This window comes from Lotus japonicus, chromosome 2 (genome assembly GCF_012489685.1).
Source record: "Lotus japonicus ecotype B-129 chromosome 2, LjGifu_v1.2".
In the NCBI taxonomy this organism is placed as follows: Eukaryota; Viridiplantae; Streptophyta; class Magnoliopsida; order Fabales; family Fabaceae; genus Lotus; species Lotus japonicus.
The window spans coordinates 80,759,086-80,772,824 of NC_080042.1; the positions used below are offsets into that span (position 1 = coordinate 80,759,086).

Sequence of the window (13,739 nt, forward strand, 5' to 3'; positions counted from 1 at the left end):
AATCAAACTAAAAATATAAAAGCCATAGGTTTCGGTTTATTCGGTAATTTTTAGTCACCAAGCATTTCATGCGAGTTGGTTATGTCAGGCTTGGAAAATATTACTTTCTATTGAACTTCATTACCAGTTTAACTCAACAGTCACAGTTCATAAATAAATTGAACAACGCGCTCATCCGATCTTCACGTGGTTGTGGTAGGCTGAATGCCCTAGCTACGTACGTCAATGATGTGCATGAGGAAAATTTGAGCATTTGTTAACATTTCAATTCTAGTTGTCGCTAGTCAAGGGAATCTGCGCGCCCTAAAAAGTCCTTTCTCCCAACATAAAGAAAATTGTATGAGAAAAGCTCTAGATTGGCTTGTTACTAAAAATGCTAGGATTGTTAAGGACAAGACATCATTTGAAGAGAATTCCTTGTCAGATCCTGAAGGAAGGGGAAAGAACTTGAAGGCAGGACTCTAAGAATGCAAAGAAGGTCTTCAAATATGCCAAAGGCAACAAGAATTTGAAGCATAAGGTTGAGGAGATTGAGAGCTGAAGCTCTAAAAAACGGAAGCCTTGAACTGTGAGCTCAAGGCTTTAAAACAAAAGGTTGCAAAACTAAAGGTTAAATGCTCCCAGAACGAGATTGTGACCTCTTTAGGCACAAATTCTTTAAAGGACAAGGTAAAAGAACTTGTTCTCTTTCAATAAAGAATATATGGCGATTAACATGGAGAAGCACCTCACGAAAGAATCAATGGGAGATTACACTTCTTCAAGAGAATATGTGGCGTTGTTTCACTCCGAGAAGCGCTTCAAGAAAAAAGGCGCTTCCAAAATGAGGGTAGTTTAACGAGGTAATTTGTGAATGAATCAATCGAACTTTAGTTTCATGTCAAGATGTGAACTCACCTTCTCAAAGAAATGTACTATAATTCTATTGATATTTGAATGACCACGTTTTTTATTGCCTTCGTATGCCAACTCTTTAATGAAAATGAACTTCATCGTTCTTCATTTCTTTTCTTTTTAATAATTATAGAAATTCTTCAAGAATATGAACTCATAAATTAGTTCATAGGGTTTATGAGAAGGTACCTCATGGCTGAGGTTACTTTTGGACTATGCTTAGATTTTGTTACTATTGCAGTTGAAGTTGAAGATATTTATTACACTTCTTCTTCGAGTCTCTATGGCTCTTTCTCCTTTCCAACATGTTGATGTGATGGGGACCACATTCCTTTTTGAGACCGCTTATATGTTCATAACATTGCTTGGCTTGCCGAAATAAGAGATTGCATTACTGTTGTCGGAGCAACCAACACATGAATGATGCAGCGTTGTTCAACTTCCAGAATGCGGATCCAAAATCATGTAGTTGCACCATTTCCAGACGTTCACTACTAGAAAACAGTCTTGTAGCGACCGACCAAATCGGTCGCTAAATGGGCTAAATCGGTCGCTAAACCTGTTAGCGACCGATTTAGCGACTGAAATTCGTTGGTTGGTATAACACTCGTCGCTAAATTTAGCGACCGACTTAGCGACCGATTTAGCGACGGTTTCAGCCATAATATAGCGACAGATTTAGCGACGGGTTCAGGAAGTTAGTGATGAGTTCAGTGATGGAAATAGATATAAAATTAATCAATTATTGCGACGGATTTTTTTTTTGACAGAAATATGAATTTCACATCAAACCTGTAATAACCAAAATCATCAAAATGTTTGGAAACAATAAAACACTCAATTTTAATATATCCACCTTCATCACCGAATCATCACAAAAAGTATACCATGCACTACTTAAACTAGTCTAGTAGTTGCAAAATAGTCTATTACATTAAACATAGAAACAAAGTGTGGTAAAGTTTTAATAATTCTTCAAGATCCTCCCAAGTCTCTGACTCCTCTTGATTTGTGGTTGGCCTTGGTGGTTGTTGCATTCATACTCTCATCCACCCAAAACCTGTAAACACAAGCAGTATTATATCAAAAAAGAGGCATAGTTTAGAGGAAAAATAGAACTTATCTCAACATTGAAGACTATATGCATGGTCCCCTATTTTTCCTTTTAACCAAACTCACTAAGTTAGTGCTTATCAAAATAATTAGAAACTAGCAATAGATAAGTAGTTTAAGTCCAAAATTAGTGGGTGGCAGGGCAGGTTCACCTTAAGTTTACTAGAAACTAGAAATTAGAAACACTACTACAAAAATGGCAGGAGTTTCTCTACTTGTATATTGTGAAGATACTGAAACAACAAATCTAATAGAAGCTTCAGCGACTGATACATGGCAGAAGAACAAATTTTATATACTGCTAAAAAAAGTTATTTCCAGTATAATTTCAAGTATGAGCACACCGAAACTAATCATTGAAGTTTCAATCAATTACCGAAGAGCGTCCCTTGTAATTGCTCTAATATCTTCCTTTCCAACAGATCTTGCTTGTCCCTTGTAATTAATGAGATACCACTCCATATGAAATATCACCCAAATAAAATATTATCAAATCCAATATCTTTAGTAAGGCTAGTAGAGGGAGAGAGCTTACCAGCTCGTATGGACTGATCCAAAAGAATATTGGAAGATTTGATATCTCGATGGATTACAGGAGGAACTTCCTGAATTGACAACATATACAATCATTACTAGATGAAGACAACAGAATTATCTCAGTGCAGATCACATTGTACCTTACCCCATCATGAAGATACTCAATGTCTCTTGCTACACCTAAAGAGCTATATGAACCCTCAAATCCCAGCCCAATGTCCCATTCTCTGAACCTGAATATAAAAACAAGTATATATGCTTCATTAATTATTGCAAGGGACATGGCTACTGCCACCACTCAAGCCATCGGAAGAGTGCATAAACCATCTGATCCTAAAGCAACAAAATTGTGGTTAAAGGAGATTGAGAAAATATCTAAAACTATGGGATAGACAAATAAAAACTCAAAAGTGAACTTGTACTACTTGCACTTGGAGATATTAGAGACTAGCTAGTAGCAATCAGTCACCTAGGGAAGTGTTTATAACGCAATCGTTGGGCAAATACTTCCCGGAGTACTAAAATACACATAAGAATTGGGGTTTCTTCTATTACAATAAGGAAACATGTCAGTTAGACAATACATTGCTAAATTAAGGAGCTTTCCAAATTCTCAATGTGCTATCAATAGTGGAAATGTAGGAGTGAAGCCAAACTAAAGAAGGGTAGTGAGACTTATGGAAACTCGAGATATCCCATGCACCGAAACAAAAGTTTCAAGAGACAAATGCCGAGCTAAATTAAGTACTTATATCAGTTGCAATACTACCATAAGTTAAAGCTAATACAAACTTCTCATAACCGCATATCCCAACTTATCTTAATTGGGCAGCTCTCTTACTCTGGGGCCTCGAATCAGAAGCATATTCCTCCAGAAAACTTGTAGAGGTCAATAGTCTATGCATGAATCCACGTCATGCTTTTTTCTTCTTCTCTTTTTACATGAAAACTAAAAAAAATGAAAGGCAGGGGTTCATGTACTATTCCAGGGGATGCCATTTTCTTTAACCTTGAAAAGATTACAACAAAGCTGAAAAAACAAACTTGAGTCTTAACCAGTTGGAAAATAGTAAGCCAAAGCCTCAATTACTTTAATCACTAAATTCAATTAGAAGCCCATTCAACAAACTCAAACATTTAACAACAGATCTTGTGTAAATAAGTATATAAAACATTGCTGAAAGTGAAAAATTACCTCTCAAAAAAAGAATATGATCACACAAATAAAGTAGTAAAGACCCAGATTGAAGGAGACGTGCCAAACTTGCCCTCACTCGGAGCATCTTCAACATTGCTCACTTGAAACCCTAACAAAGAAATAAAGAGAACCTGTCAGAGAGCGAGAGATAGAGAGAGAGAGAGCAAAAAATGCATACAAGATACAACGACGGAGAACGGTAACGACATGATAGAGAACGGCGTGATGTAGAGCAGTGGTACGATGGGAGACGACGCCACGGAGAACGACAAGACGAAGGACGATGCCACGGAGAGTATGGTGGTCGCGAACATAGATGTCTTGACGGAGGTGTGAAATCAAAGAGAGGAGTGAGTTCGAGATCGGTAGGAGCGACGACGATCTCCTCCACAAGGTCGAGCTCGTTGCAGTGGCGGTAGGGTTTCGTGTGAGAGAGAATCGAGAGGTGTTTGGGAATTAGATTGGGTTTCAGAGTTTTAACACACTTAAGTTTATGTTTTTCATAGAATAGCGACGGATATAGCGGTCGCTAACATATCCGTCGCTAAATCGGTCGCTATTTTGCTTGGTATTTTAATTCTACTTCTTAGCGACGGAAATTCCGGTCGCTAAATTGGTCGCTACTTTGCATTGGTATTTTTATTCTACGTTTTAGCGACGAAAGTTTCGGTCGCTATCATTTCGGTCGCTAAATCGGTCTCAACTTTGCATTGTTATTTTTATTCTACTTCTTTAGCGACGGAAATTTCAGTCGCTAATATTTTCGTTGGTAAATCGGTCGCTACTAGCGACGGATATGTCGGTCGCTAAATAATCCGTCGCTAATTCAGTCACTACTTTACTTTATTATGTTTATTTTACTTTTTAGTGACGGAAATTTCGGTCGCTAATATTTCAGTCGCTAAATCGGTCGCTAGTAAGTCAAACTTGGAGTTTGACCAAAATATCATGGATTCCGTCGCAAAGTCGGTCGCTATTAGTGACTGAAATATTTTTGTCGCTAAATCCGTCGCTAAACAGCGAATTTCTAGTAGTGGCTCCACAAGTCGGCAACAAACTTTACTGCGTTGGCGTCGCGGCTTAAGACACAATCCAATTGCTTAAATTCATCATCATGAAGTTCCTCCAGGTCCAAGCCCCGAGTCTAACCCATAACTCTTTGGAACAGGGGCAGTTCCGAAGGCAATGGAAGCAATCCTCCTTGTCGTGCAAGCATCGGGTACAAGCTTCAAACGTCGTCAACTCGCATTTAAACCTGTTCGAATTTACATGAAGAGCATCGTGGAACGCCAACCAAAGAAAAATTCTCACTTTTGGAAAGAGTTATTAAATTAATATATTTTTTTGAACGTTATTCAATTAATTGTTTTTTGCAATAGTTATTCAATTAATATTTATAACTATAAAAATGATTTTTTTTATCATATGTTACATTGTACATGAGTAAAATAAAATTTTGGAAGTTGTTACTAAAAAAAAACAGAATAAAGTAAATATTCAATGTACATAATTTTGTTAATATATTTGATTCTGAAAATTCTGCACCGTTTACACGTTTAGTTTATGGAATAGTTTAAATTTCGTCATTAGGATGAACCAAACATTATAAAAAATATGGAACTAAACTATGTTCATGACACATTGACACCTCATCACTTGTCAATTAGAGTTATCTAAAACACATGTTGCTTTTTGAAACGATCTTAAACCATATGTTGATTTACTAAATTCCTCAATAAGTAATAAAGAAACATATTAGGATTAAATTGAGAATTTTTTTCGGGGAGGGATTAAATTGAGATTAATTTAACAAATAAGGATAAACCTGAAATAATTTAAAAATTAATTACTAAAATAAAATTAATAATAATTTTATGAGAACTAAAGTCAAACTTTATCCTACAAAATATTTAATACAACATTTTATTTAAAAATGTTTTTCATTTGATAAAGTTTTTGACTTTATGTTTTTTTTCTATAATCTATTATGGGTCCGTTTGATGGTCAGAATATGATAAAAGCGGGATAGACTCTTATACCATATATATTATATTTGAGGTGAACATGATAGATGATAAGATATAATATAAACAATAAATAAAATATTTGAAAGATTTATTTTTTCTAAATTAATAATTTTTGAAAGTAATTATTATTTTGTTTTTTAATTTATATAAATGAGTTTTTATATGTTTAAATATTAATTATAATAAATTAATTTTTAGTAATTGGTCTATTTAAATTTAAAATATATAAATAGCCAATTGATTGTAATATAATAGTAGCATGTGATAAATAATAAAATAATTTTTTTATTAATGTTCTTTCATTTTTAAAATCAGTCAATATTTAAATTATAAATAATTATATAAGTACATAAATAGTTTTAAGTTGCTTATAATGCGAGAAACTTAATCCATATTTATTATGAATATCTATATGTATAAGTGAGTAGTCTATTTTAGTGTTTTTGAATAACTAGATTATATTTTTATCATCATAAATTATTAAAATTGATATTTTTCATTTATAAGTAATAAATTATAATTTAGTTCGGGTTATGGTACTGAAAAAGAATGAAAAGTTGTTATCTTATATTGTTAGGATAAATTCTAACTCAGCTCCTTCTCAACATAAAATTTATACATGATGGACAAGATATGATAAGAACATGATTGTATTATATATCATATCCCGCTTGCGAAACAAACAATGGATTGCAACAAGATAAAATAGCACTATCATATCATATATATGTCCACCAAACCCTTAGGTTGGATAAATCATAATTAAATAACTTGACACTTTTTAATATTTAAGCCAAAAAAACTTTCCACTTTTCGAAAAACAAAATCACATATTATGTGGCAAAACGAGTGTTTGGTACTGTGGATAAGAGAAGCAGAGGATCAGTTTCCCTTCATAAATGTTTCTTTTAGTGCGTCCCCAATATAAGGAGTCCCTATGAATTTTTCTCCTTAAGAGGCTTGACCGCTGAGTGTGCAAGGGATAGGATTTAACCATGGTTACATTTAACCACGGTTAAGCCTTTTACTCCATTTAACTTTGGACGTCCCTATAAAACCGAATCGCACCATCGCAAATCTCTCATCACCATTTAGTCTTCCCCGTATAACTCAAAACAAACACCACCCACCTTCGATTCATTTCATTTCTTCTTCATTTCCCTAGCAGCTAGCAATTAGCGGCAATTCTTCTGGTTCGTAATTCCTTTGATCCATGCATGAACTTTAATTACCAATTATCGTAACCGTTTCTTTAATCTTAAACGAAGCTAGCTAGCTCTTGTTTCATTTGCTTCACATTTTTTTACGTGTAAATTACATTGATTCATTTCATTTCATGTGTTTTTGCAGAGAAAAGAAAAGATGGGAGAAGAGAATGGAAACGGGATTGCGACGAATGGGCTTCCGTCTATTCATACTCAGAAGAACGGGATTTGTCACGACGACAGCGTTCCGACCGTGAAAGCTAACACCATTGACGAGCTTCACTCGCTGCAGAAGAAGAAATCTGCTCCCGGCACACCGATCTCCGGGACTCAAACTCCTTTCACCTCCGATCCTGAACGCCAGCAACAACAACTTCAATCCATCAGGTAATCCACGTGTCTTTTCATTTTTCCGGCACATTTGGTAGGAGCTGGTGGACATGCTGCATGTGAACGGATCGATCGATTTCTACAAAGATTTTTTTTGAACAGGATTTCTACAAAGATAAAACATCCTACACTATGGGAAAAAAAACTAGCGATATGAATTGTTTTAAAATTTTGATACCTAAATACACATTATATTAACCTAAACAAAAAATTTATTTTCCCATGAAAAAAATAAAATATAAACATTATATATAATGGATGGAAATGAATTAGTCAAGACAAGATGAAAATCCGTTTTTTTGAAAGAAAGTGAACAGAAAAAGGTTGTGGGGCCCACTAGACCCACGTGTTATGTATGTGTATATGTGACGCTTGACTAAGTAAGTGAGATGGATCGAACGGTGTAAAATGGTTTGATGATATATCTTCTTAGACAACTACACGTTAGCAGATGCATGCAAGAACTTTAAATTCAATTTAATTCATATTTTAAAGAAATTTATCATGAATTAAATTATTTTGTTGATAACTGTGTAAGTAACCACGATTTGGTTGAACACAGTGCGTCGTTGGCGTCACTGACGAGAGAAACTGGACCGAAAGTGGTGAAGGGAGACCCGGCTAAGAAGTTGGAAAACCCGAAGACTATTCATCAAGTGTCGCACCATCACATTGCTCCCACCATTGCCGTCAGTGACAGTGCTCTCAAATTCACCCATGTTCTCTACAATCTCTCCCCAGCTGGTAACTCTTTTAATTTATGATTTTGTATCTAATTGATCATTGATTAAGGCTGTGTCCGGTATTCAGTTTAGATGTCTGTTTGAAGGATTGGAATTCGAGATCACACATTCTAATATCCTAATGTGAAAGCGGCTTTGGACTTACTTTGTTTAAAACACTTTCAAACTGAAAACCAAACCGTTACTTAATGAGATCATCAAAATGGAATTTACCAGAATTCATGTGGTTTTTGTGTGGTGGTTTTGGATTTGGTGCAGAGCTTTATGAGCAGGCGATCAGGTATGAGAAAGGATCGTTCGTGACCTCGACAGGGGCGTTGGCAACGCTTTCTGGTGCTAAGACGGGTCGTTCTCCTAGAGACAAGCGTGTCGTTAGGGATGCTGTTACTGAAGATGATCTTTGGTGGGGAAAGTAAGTACAAATTTTCTTACGTATGATCAATTAAATTTTTTTTTGACTTGTTTTTTTTCAATTTTTGTATTTATCTGTGCTTATGGTGGTATTGCTAAAAACTATGCAGGGGTTCCCCTAACATTGAGATGGATGAACAAACATTCTTGGTGAACAGAGAAAGAGCTGTTGATTACTTGAACTCTTTGGACAAGGTATATATTCTCTTCTTTCATCATATCAATATTCTTTCTTTTTAATATGATTTATGAGCCTCGAGAGAATTAATCTTATAGTTTCTAGCTGCTGTCAAATACCGTCCGAAAATAAATAAATAAATCTTATTTTCTATGGTTAACAAAAAGTTGAGGTAATGCACTTTTTGTATAAAAAATTAAAATATTTATTAAGATTTTTAACTAAAAGTCTATGATAATGAGTGTATCTAATAATCCTAGGCTGATAAGATGGTGACATGCAATAATTATTTGTTCACACCTCTAAATGAGGTGGATAGAGGTGGATGAGGAGAGAGATAGAAAGAAAAGAAAAAGTAAGAGAGAGAAAATATAAGATGTGATAGATGATAAGAGGAGAGAGATAGAAATAAAAATAGGTGAAAATGAAGTGTATAAATAAGGAGGTGTGTATATATCATTACTCTGGTGACATGGGGATGGTGCGTGTGTTGTCGTTTTGTCCAAGTGGGTGAAAAATCTTCTGATCTCTTTGGTAACACGACACTGTCGCAGTGTGTGCGTGTGTCATTTGCTTGGAATCAATTTGCTTTGTATTTAGCATGGATAGGATATGGATATGTTTTGTTTTTTTCATCATCCTGTTAAAGAGATAGAAGATGTACGTGGTTCCATGTTGGTTCTGGGTGTTTGGTCAGGAAATCATTATTCCTCAGCCGCAGGTTTCATGAAGGAAGGAATTAGGATATATGCTTTTCCATTCACAGTATAGAGCACCAATGCCTTTGGTGGTGTGCTCTGTTGTGCCCTGTCTTTTTATGTGTGTGTTGTGACTTTTGAGCGAGTTAAGGATTTTGGGTTTGGCACCCCACCTATTGGGTTTGGCACCCCATGTATTCAATACGGAAATTTAATTTCCGTTTTCAAAACGGAATTTAAAATTCCGATTTGTTTTTTATATGCAATGAACGGTTGAAAATGTGCCACATATGCTAAAATACATAACGGTTTTTTAATTTCCGTTTTTTTCGTATTAAAATCGGAATTTAAATTCCCGTTTTTAATAAAGTGGGGTGCGAAACCCAATAGGTGGGGTGCCAAACCAAATTCCCGCGAGTTAATTGATTTCCTCCGTTAGTAAAGCATCTAGCTGTTCATTCCTGTCAGTAATTCTATCCGCCCCCACGAAACACTACAATTTCTTCATTGTCTGCCTCTCATTTCAATTAAAAAATCACACACCACTGAAAAAATCCCCATCTTTTAAATAGTAGTAAATTGTCACCTCAATTTTTATTTTGATGGAGTATTACGACTTTAATTTTGACATCCAAAGAGAACTTGTAATTTACTTCATTTTTATAATTAGAGGGGTGCTGAGTTGGGTTAGTTTGGTTTTGGATAAAGTTAAATTAGTTGACTAAATTTATTTGAATTCCAATGAGCTCTTCTTTTTAATTCCAACTAATCCAATCCAGTTGGATAGGTTTGAATTATCCAGTTGATAACTTTAATAAATTTGACCAAAACAATCACTTCTGCAATGAAGTTTTTGAAAGAATCAAATTTATACTATGTTAAACTAATGTTAAAAAACAAGTATTTATGATGACTGAATTGGCATGACTGTATCCATCTGAATCATCCTGCCCTGCCCTGATAAGCCCTGATGTAGATGAGAGTTTCTGAGCTATCAGTTCTTTGTTTAAACAATCTGATAATATCATATCTAATCTGATCTGGATGGAAGTTCCAACAAGTAATGTTCAAAGTAATAGTAATACTAAATGTTTTGCAATTTGCAGGTCTTCGTCAATGACCAATTCTTGAATTGGGATCCAGAGAACAGAATCAAAGTCAGGATTGTAGCTGCAAGAGCTTACCATTCCTTGTTCATGCACAACATGTAAGTCAAAACTAGAAAACAATTTACTACTTGTTTCTCTCTTGTTCCTTCCAGACAAAAAAGGTATAAGCCATGCCAGATAAGTGCCCTATCGTTGATAGCCTCAATTTACATTCATACACATATATTGTGCATAACATATACATACATGATACATCCCTTGAGGAAAAGGTGTTCCCCCCATAAAATGTGTGTGATTAGTTTAGATTAGTGTACAAAGTGGATAACTGGGTGGATGACAGGTGCATCCGACCCACTCCTGAAGAGCTGGAGAATTTTGGTACTCCGGACTTCACTATTTACAATGCTGGACAGTTCCCGTGTAATCGTTTTACTCACTACATGACATCCTCCACTAGCGTAGATCTTAATCTCGCTAGGAGGGAAATGGTCATCCTCGGCACACAGTACGCCGGGGAAATGAAGAAAGGTCTTTTTGGTGTTATGCATTATCTCATGCCTAAGCGCAAAATCCTCTCCTTGCACTCGGGCTGCAATATGGGAAAAGATGGGGATGTTGCACTCTTCTTTGGACTCTCAGGTATAGTATTAGCATCGGATCAAATCGAAATCATGTGCAGCTGCCCCTGATATGTTCCTTCCTTCCCCTCTTTACTCCCTATGTGTGGCCATACTCAATTCTCCTGGATGTACTTAGCCATGGAAATTAGTTCTGGCTTGTGTCTTCATTTTCCTAATGGATCCCTTTTCTTTTTCTTCTTCTTTGATTTTGTTTTAGGTACTGGAAAGACCACTCTCTCTACTGACCACAATAGGTATTTAATTGGAGATGATGAACACTGTTGGAGTGATAAGGGTGTCTCCAACATTGAAGGTGGTTGCTATGCAAAATGCATTGATCTCTCACGGGAGAAAGAGCCTGACATCTGGAATGCAATTAGGTTTGGTACAGGTATTCATTTATCTTTGACTAATTTTAATTTATTTGATTTGATCTCTTCCTATTAAGAAATGTATGTTGAATTTCTTTTTTCTTTCACTTGATTTGCCAGTGTTGGAAAACGTGGTGTTTGATGAGCATACTCGAGAGGTTGATTACTCTGACAAGTCAGTTACAGGTAACAAATGGTTTTTTTTCTCTTGTTTAGTGGTTGACCCCAATTCTGATTGTGTAATGAGTTGGATGTTTTCAATTAAATTATTTGCTTAGTAGCTGACAGCAAGAGGGACTAAGCTGTGACTTGGTCTTGCCAATGAACGGTTGACTCCGTACCGTACGTCCTTGCAAAATGATCTTGATAAGCAACAATTAATCTATTATTGTGAGAGGTCACTTTTAATATATAAACCTCCCATTATTCAGTAAGGGATAAGGGTGGATTTGAATAAAGAAACAACCATTTGACATAAAAACAAGTCAAAACTCTATTGTCAAACCTTCCAGCTGCTGATTCATGAATTTTGATTTGAATATCATTTAGTCTTTCAGGATGAAGGTGGACCATGATTAATGTAGATTAATGGGGTGCATCATGTAGACCTAGTTTGTGATCATCCATTACAAGAAACCCCTGCTGATAATTATATACTTGATGATTTTTTATTGCAGAAAATACTCGCGCAGCTTATCCGATTGAGTACATTCCAAATGCCAAGTTACCATGTGTTGGCCCTCACCCAACGAATGTCATACTTTTGGCATGTGACGCATTCGGTGTGCTCCCACCCGTTAGTAAGCTAAACCTGGCGCAGACCATGTATCATTTCATCAGTGGATATACTGCTTTGGTAATGTTTCACAGTAACTACCCTCCCAAGTTTATAATTTTACTAATGTTGGTTCTTTTGGAATTCTCATCCTCTTTTGAATATTTCATAATTGTAGGTGGCTGGCACAGAGGATGGTATAAAGGAGCCACAGGCAACATTTTCAGCTTGTTTTGGTGCAGCATTTATAATGCTACACCCTACAAAGTATGCTGCAATGCTTGCTGAAAAGATGGAGCAACATGGTGCTACTGGGTGGCTGGTTAACACTGGTTGGTCTGGTGGCAGGTATAGTTTTAGTTGCTGTCATGTTTCACCCTATTACTATTTCACCCTACAAAACTTATGATTTTAAAGCTAAAATCAATTCTGGAGTGAAGTAGTTTCTGATCACTGGAATTGATTCTGGAAAATGAGAAGTTGTTCCAAAGATGCTATTAAACTAACTTTGTTCTTTCCTGTGTCTAACTGCAGCTATGGTAGCGGGAGCCGTATCAAACTACAATATACAAGAAAAATTATTGATGCCATTCACTCTGGAAGCCTCCTGAAGGCAGAGTTCCAGAAAACACCGATATTTGGACTTGAGATTCCGACTGAAGTGGAAGGAGTTCCTTCAGAAATTCTTGATCCTGTGAATACGGTTAGTATAAAATACTAGAGTTCTTAACCTTTTGTAGTTTTTCTATCCTTTGACAAGGTGTTTTAACGTTGGAGTTTTTGATGAAATTGCAGTGGTCAGACAAAGATGCTTACCAGGAGACACTATTGAAGCTGGCTGGCTTGTTCAAGAACAATTTTGAGACCTTCACCAACTACAAGATTGGCAAGGGTGACAACAACCTCACAGAAGAGATTCTCGCAGCTGGTCCCAACTTTTGAAGCAATGTTATATATTGTGTCATGTGTGACTGGGATTGTTCGGATGGTAGAATAAATATTGCCTTAAAAAACTTTATATCATTGGTTGGGTTCAAATTGATATTTCTAGCTCTCATGTGGGTGTAATTTATGTGTTAGACTTCACATAAATCTGTTTTACATTTTGCTTCACTTGTAGCCGATGGCAACTCCTTAGTTTTTTTCAATTTTCTTATTATTATATGCTACAAAAAGCACCCGTTGGGAGAGTTTTTTTTAGGTTATCTGATAGCATAAGCGTTCATGCAAATGTTTGAGAGAGTTTATGCAAACAACTTAAGACCTATATACCATAAACTGTTTTGAGCTTATTTTCATAAATTACTCATGATAGCTTATGAAAAAGAGTTTATGTTTATATATATTTTATTTTCGGTTGTGCGCATATGAAGAAATTGTCTCAAATATGATTCAACTTGAATGTAAGTGCTTGAATTAGAATTATGAATTAAAATAATTATATTGAAAGAAAATTAAACTGTGTTCTCT

At 35.7% G+C, this 13,739-nt stretch overlaps 1 protein-coding gene across 1 annotated transcript; it reads left to right on the plus strand.

The window, feature by feature from the left end:
- Nucleotides 1-6,807: 6,807 nt before the first annotated feature.
- Nucleotides 6,808-13,444, plus strand: LOC130740124 (phosphoenolpyruvate carboxykinase (ATP) 1-like). The gene is made up of 13 exons (XM_057592631.1): nt 6,808-6,962; nt 7,120-7,361; nt 7,927-8,108; nt 8,366-8,519; nt 8,629-8,713; nt 10,501-10,601; nt 10,844-11,142; nt 11,341-11,514; nt 11,615-11,680; nt 12,172-12,350; nt 12,448-12,617; nt 12,804-12,972; nt 13,065-13,444. The coding sequence occupies exons 2-13, from the start codon at nt 7,132-7,134 to the stop codon at nt 13,209-13,211; spliced, it is 1,956 nt and encodes a 651-aa protein (XP_057448614.1). The 5' UTR covers nt 6,808-6,962; nt 7,120-7,131; the 3' UTR covers nt 13,212-13,444.
- Nucleotides 13,445-13,739: the final 295 nt, after the last annotated feature.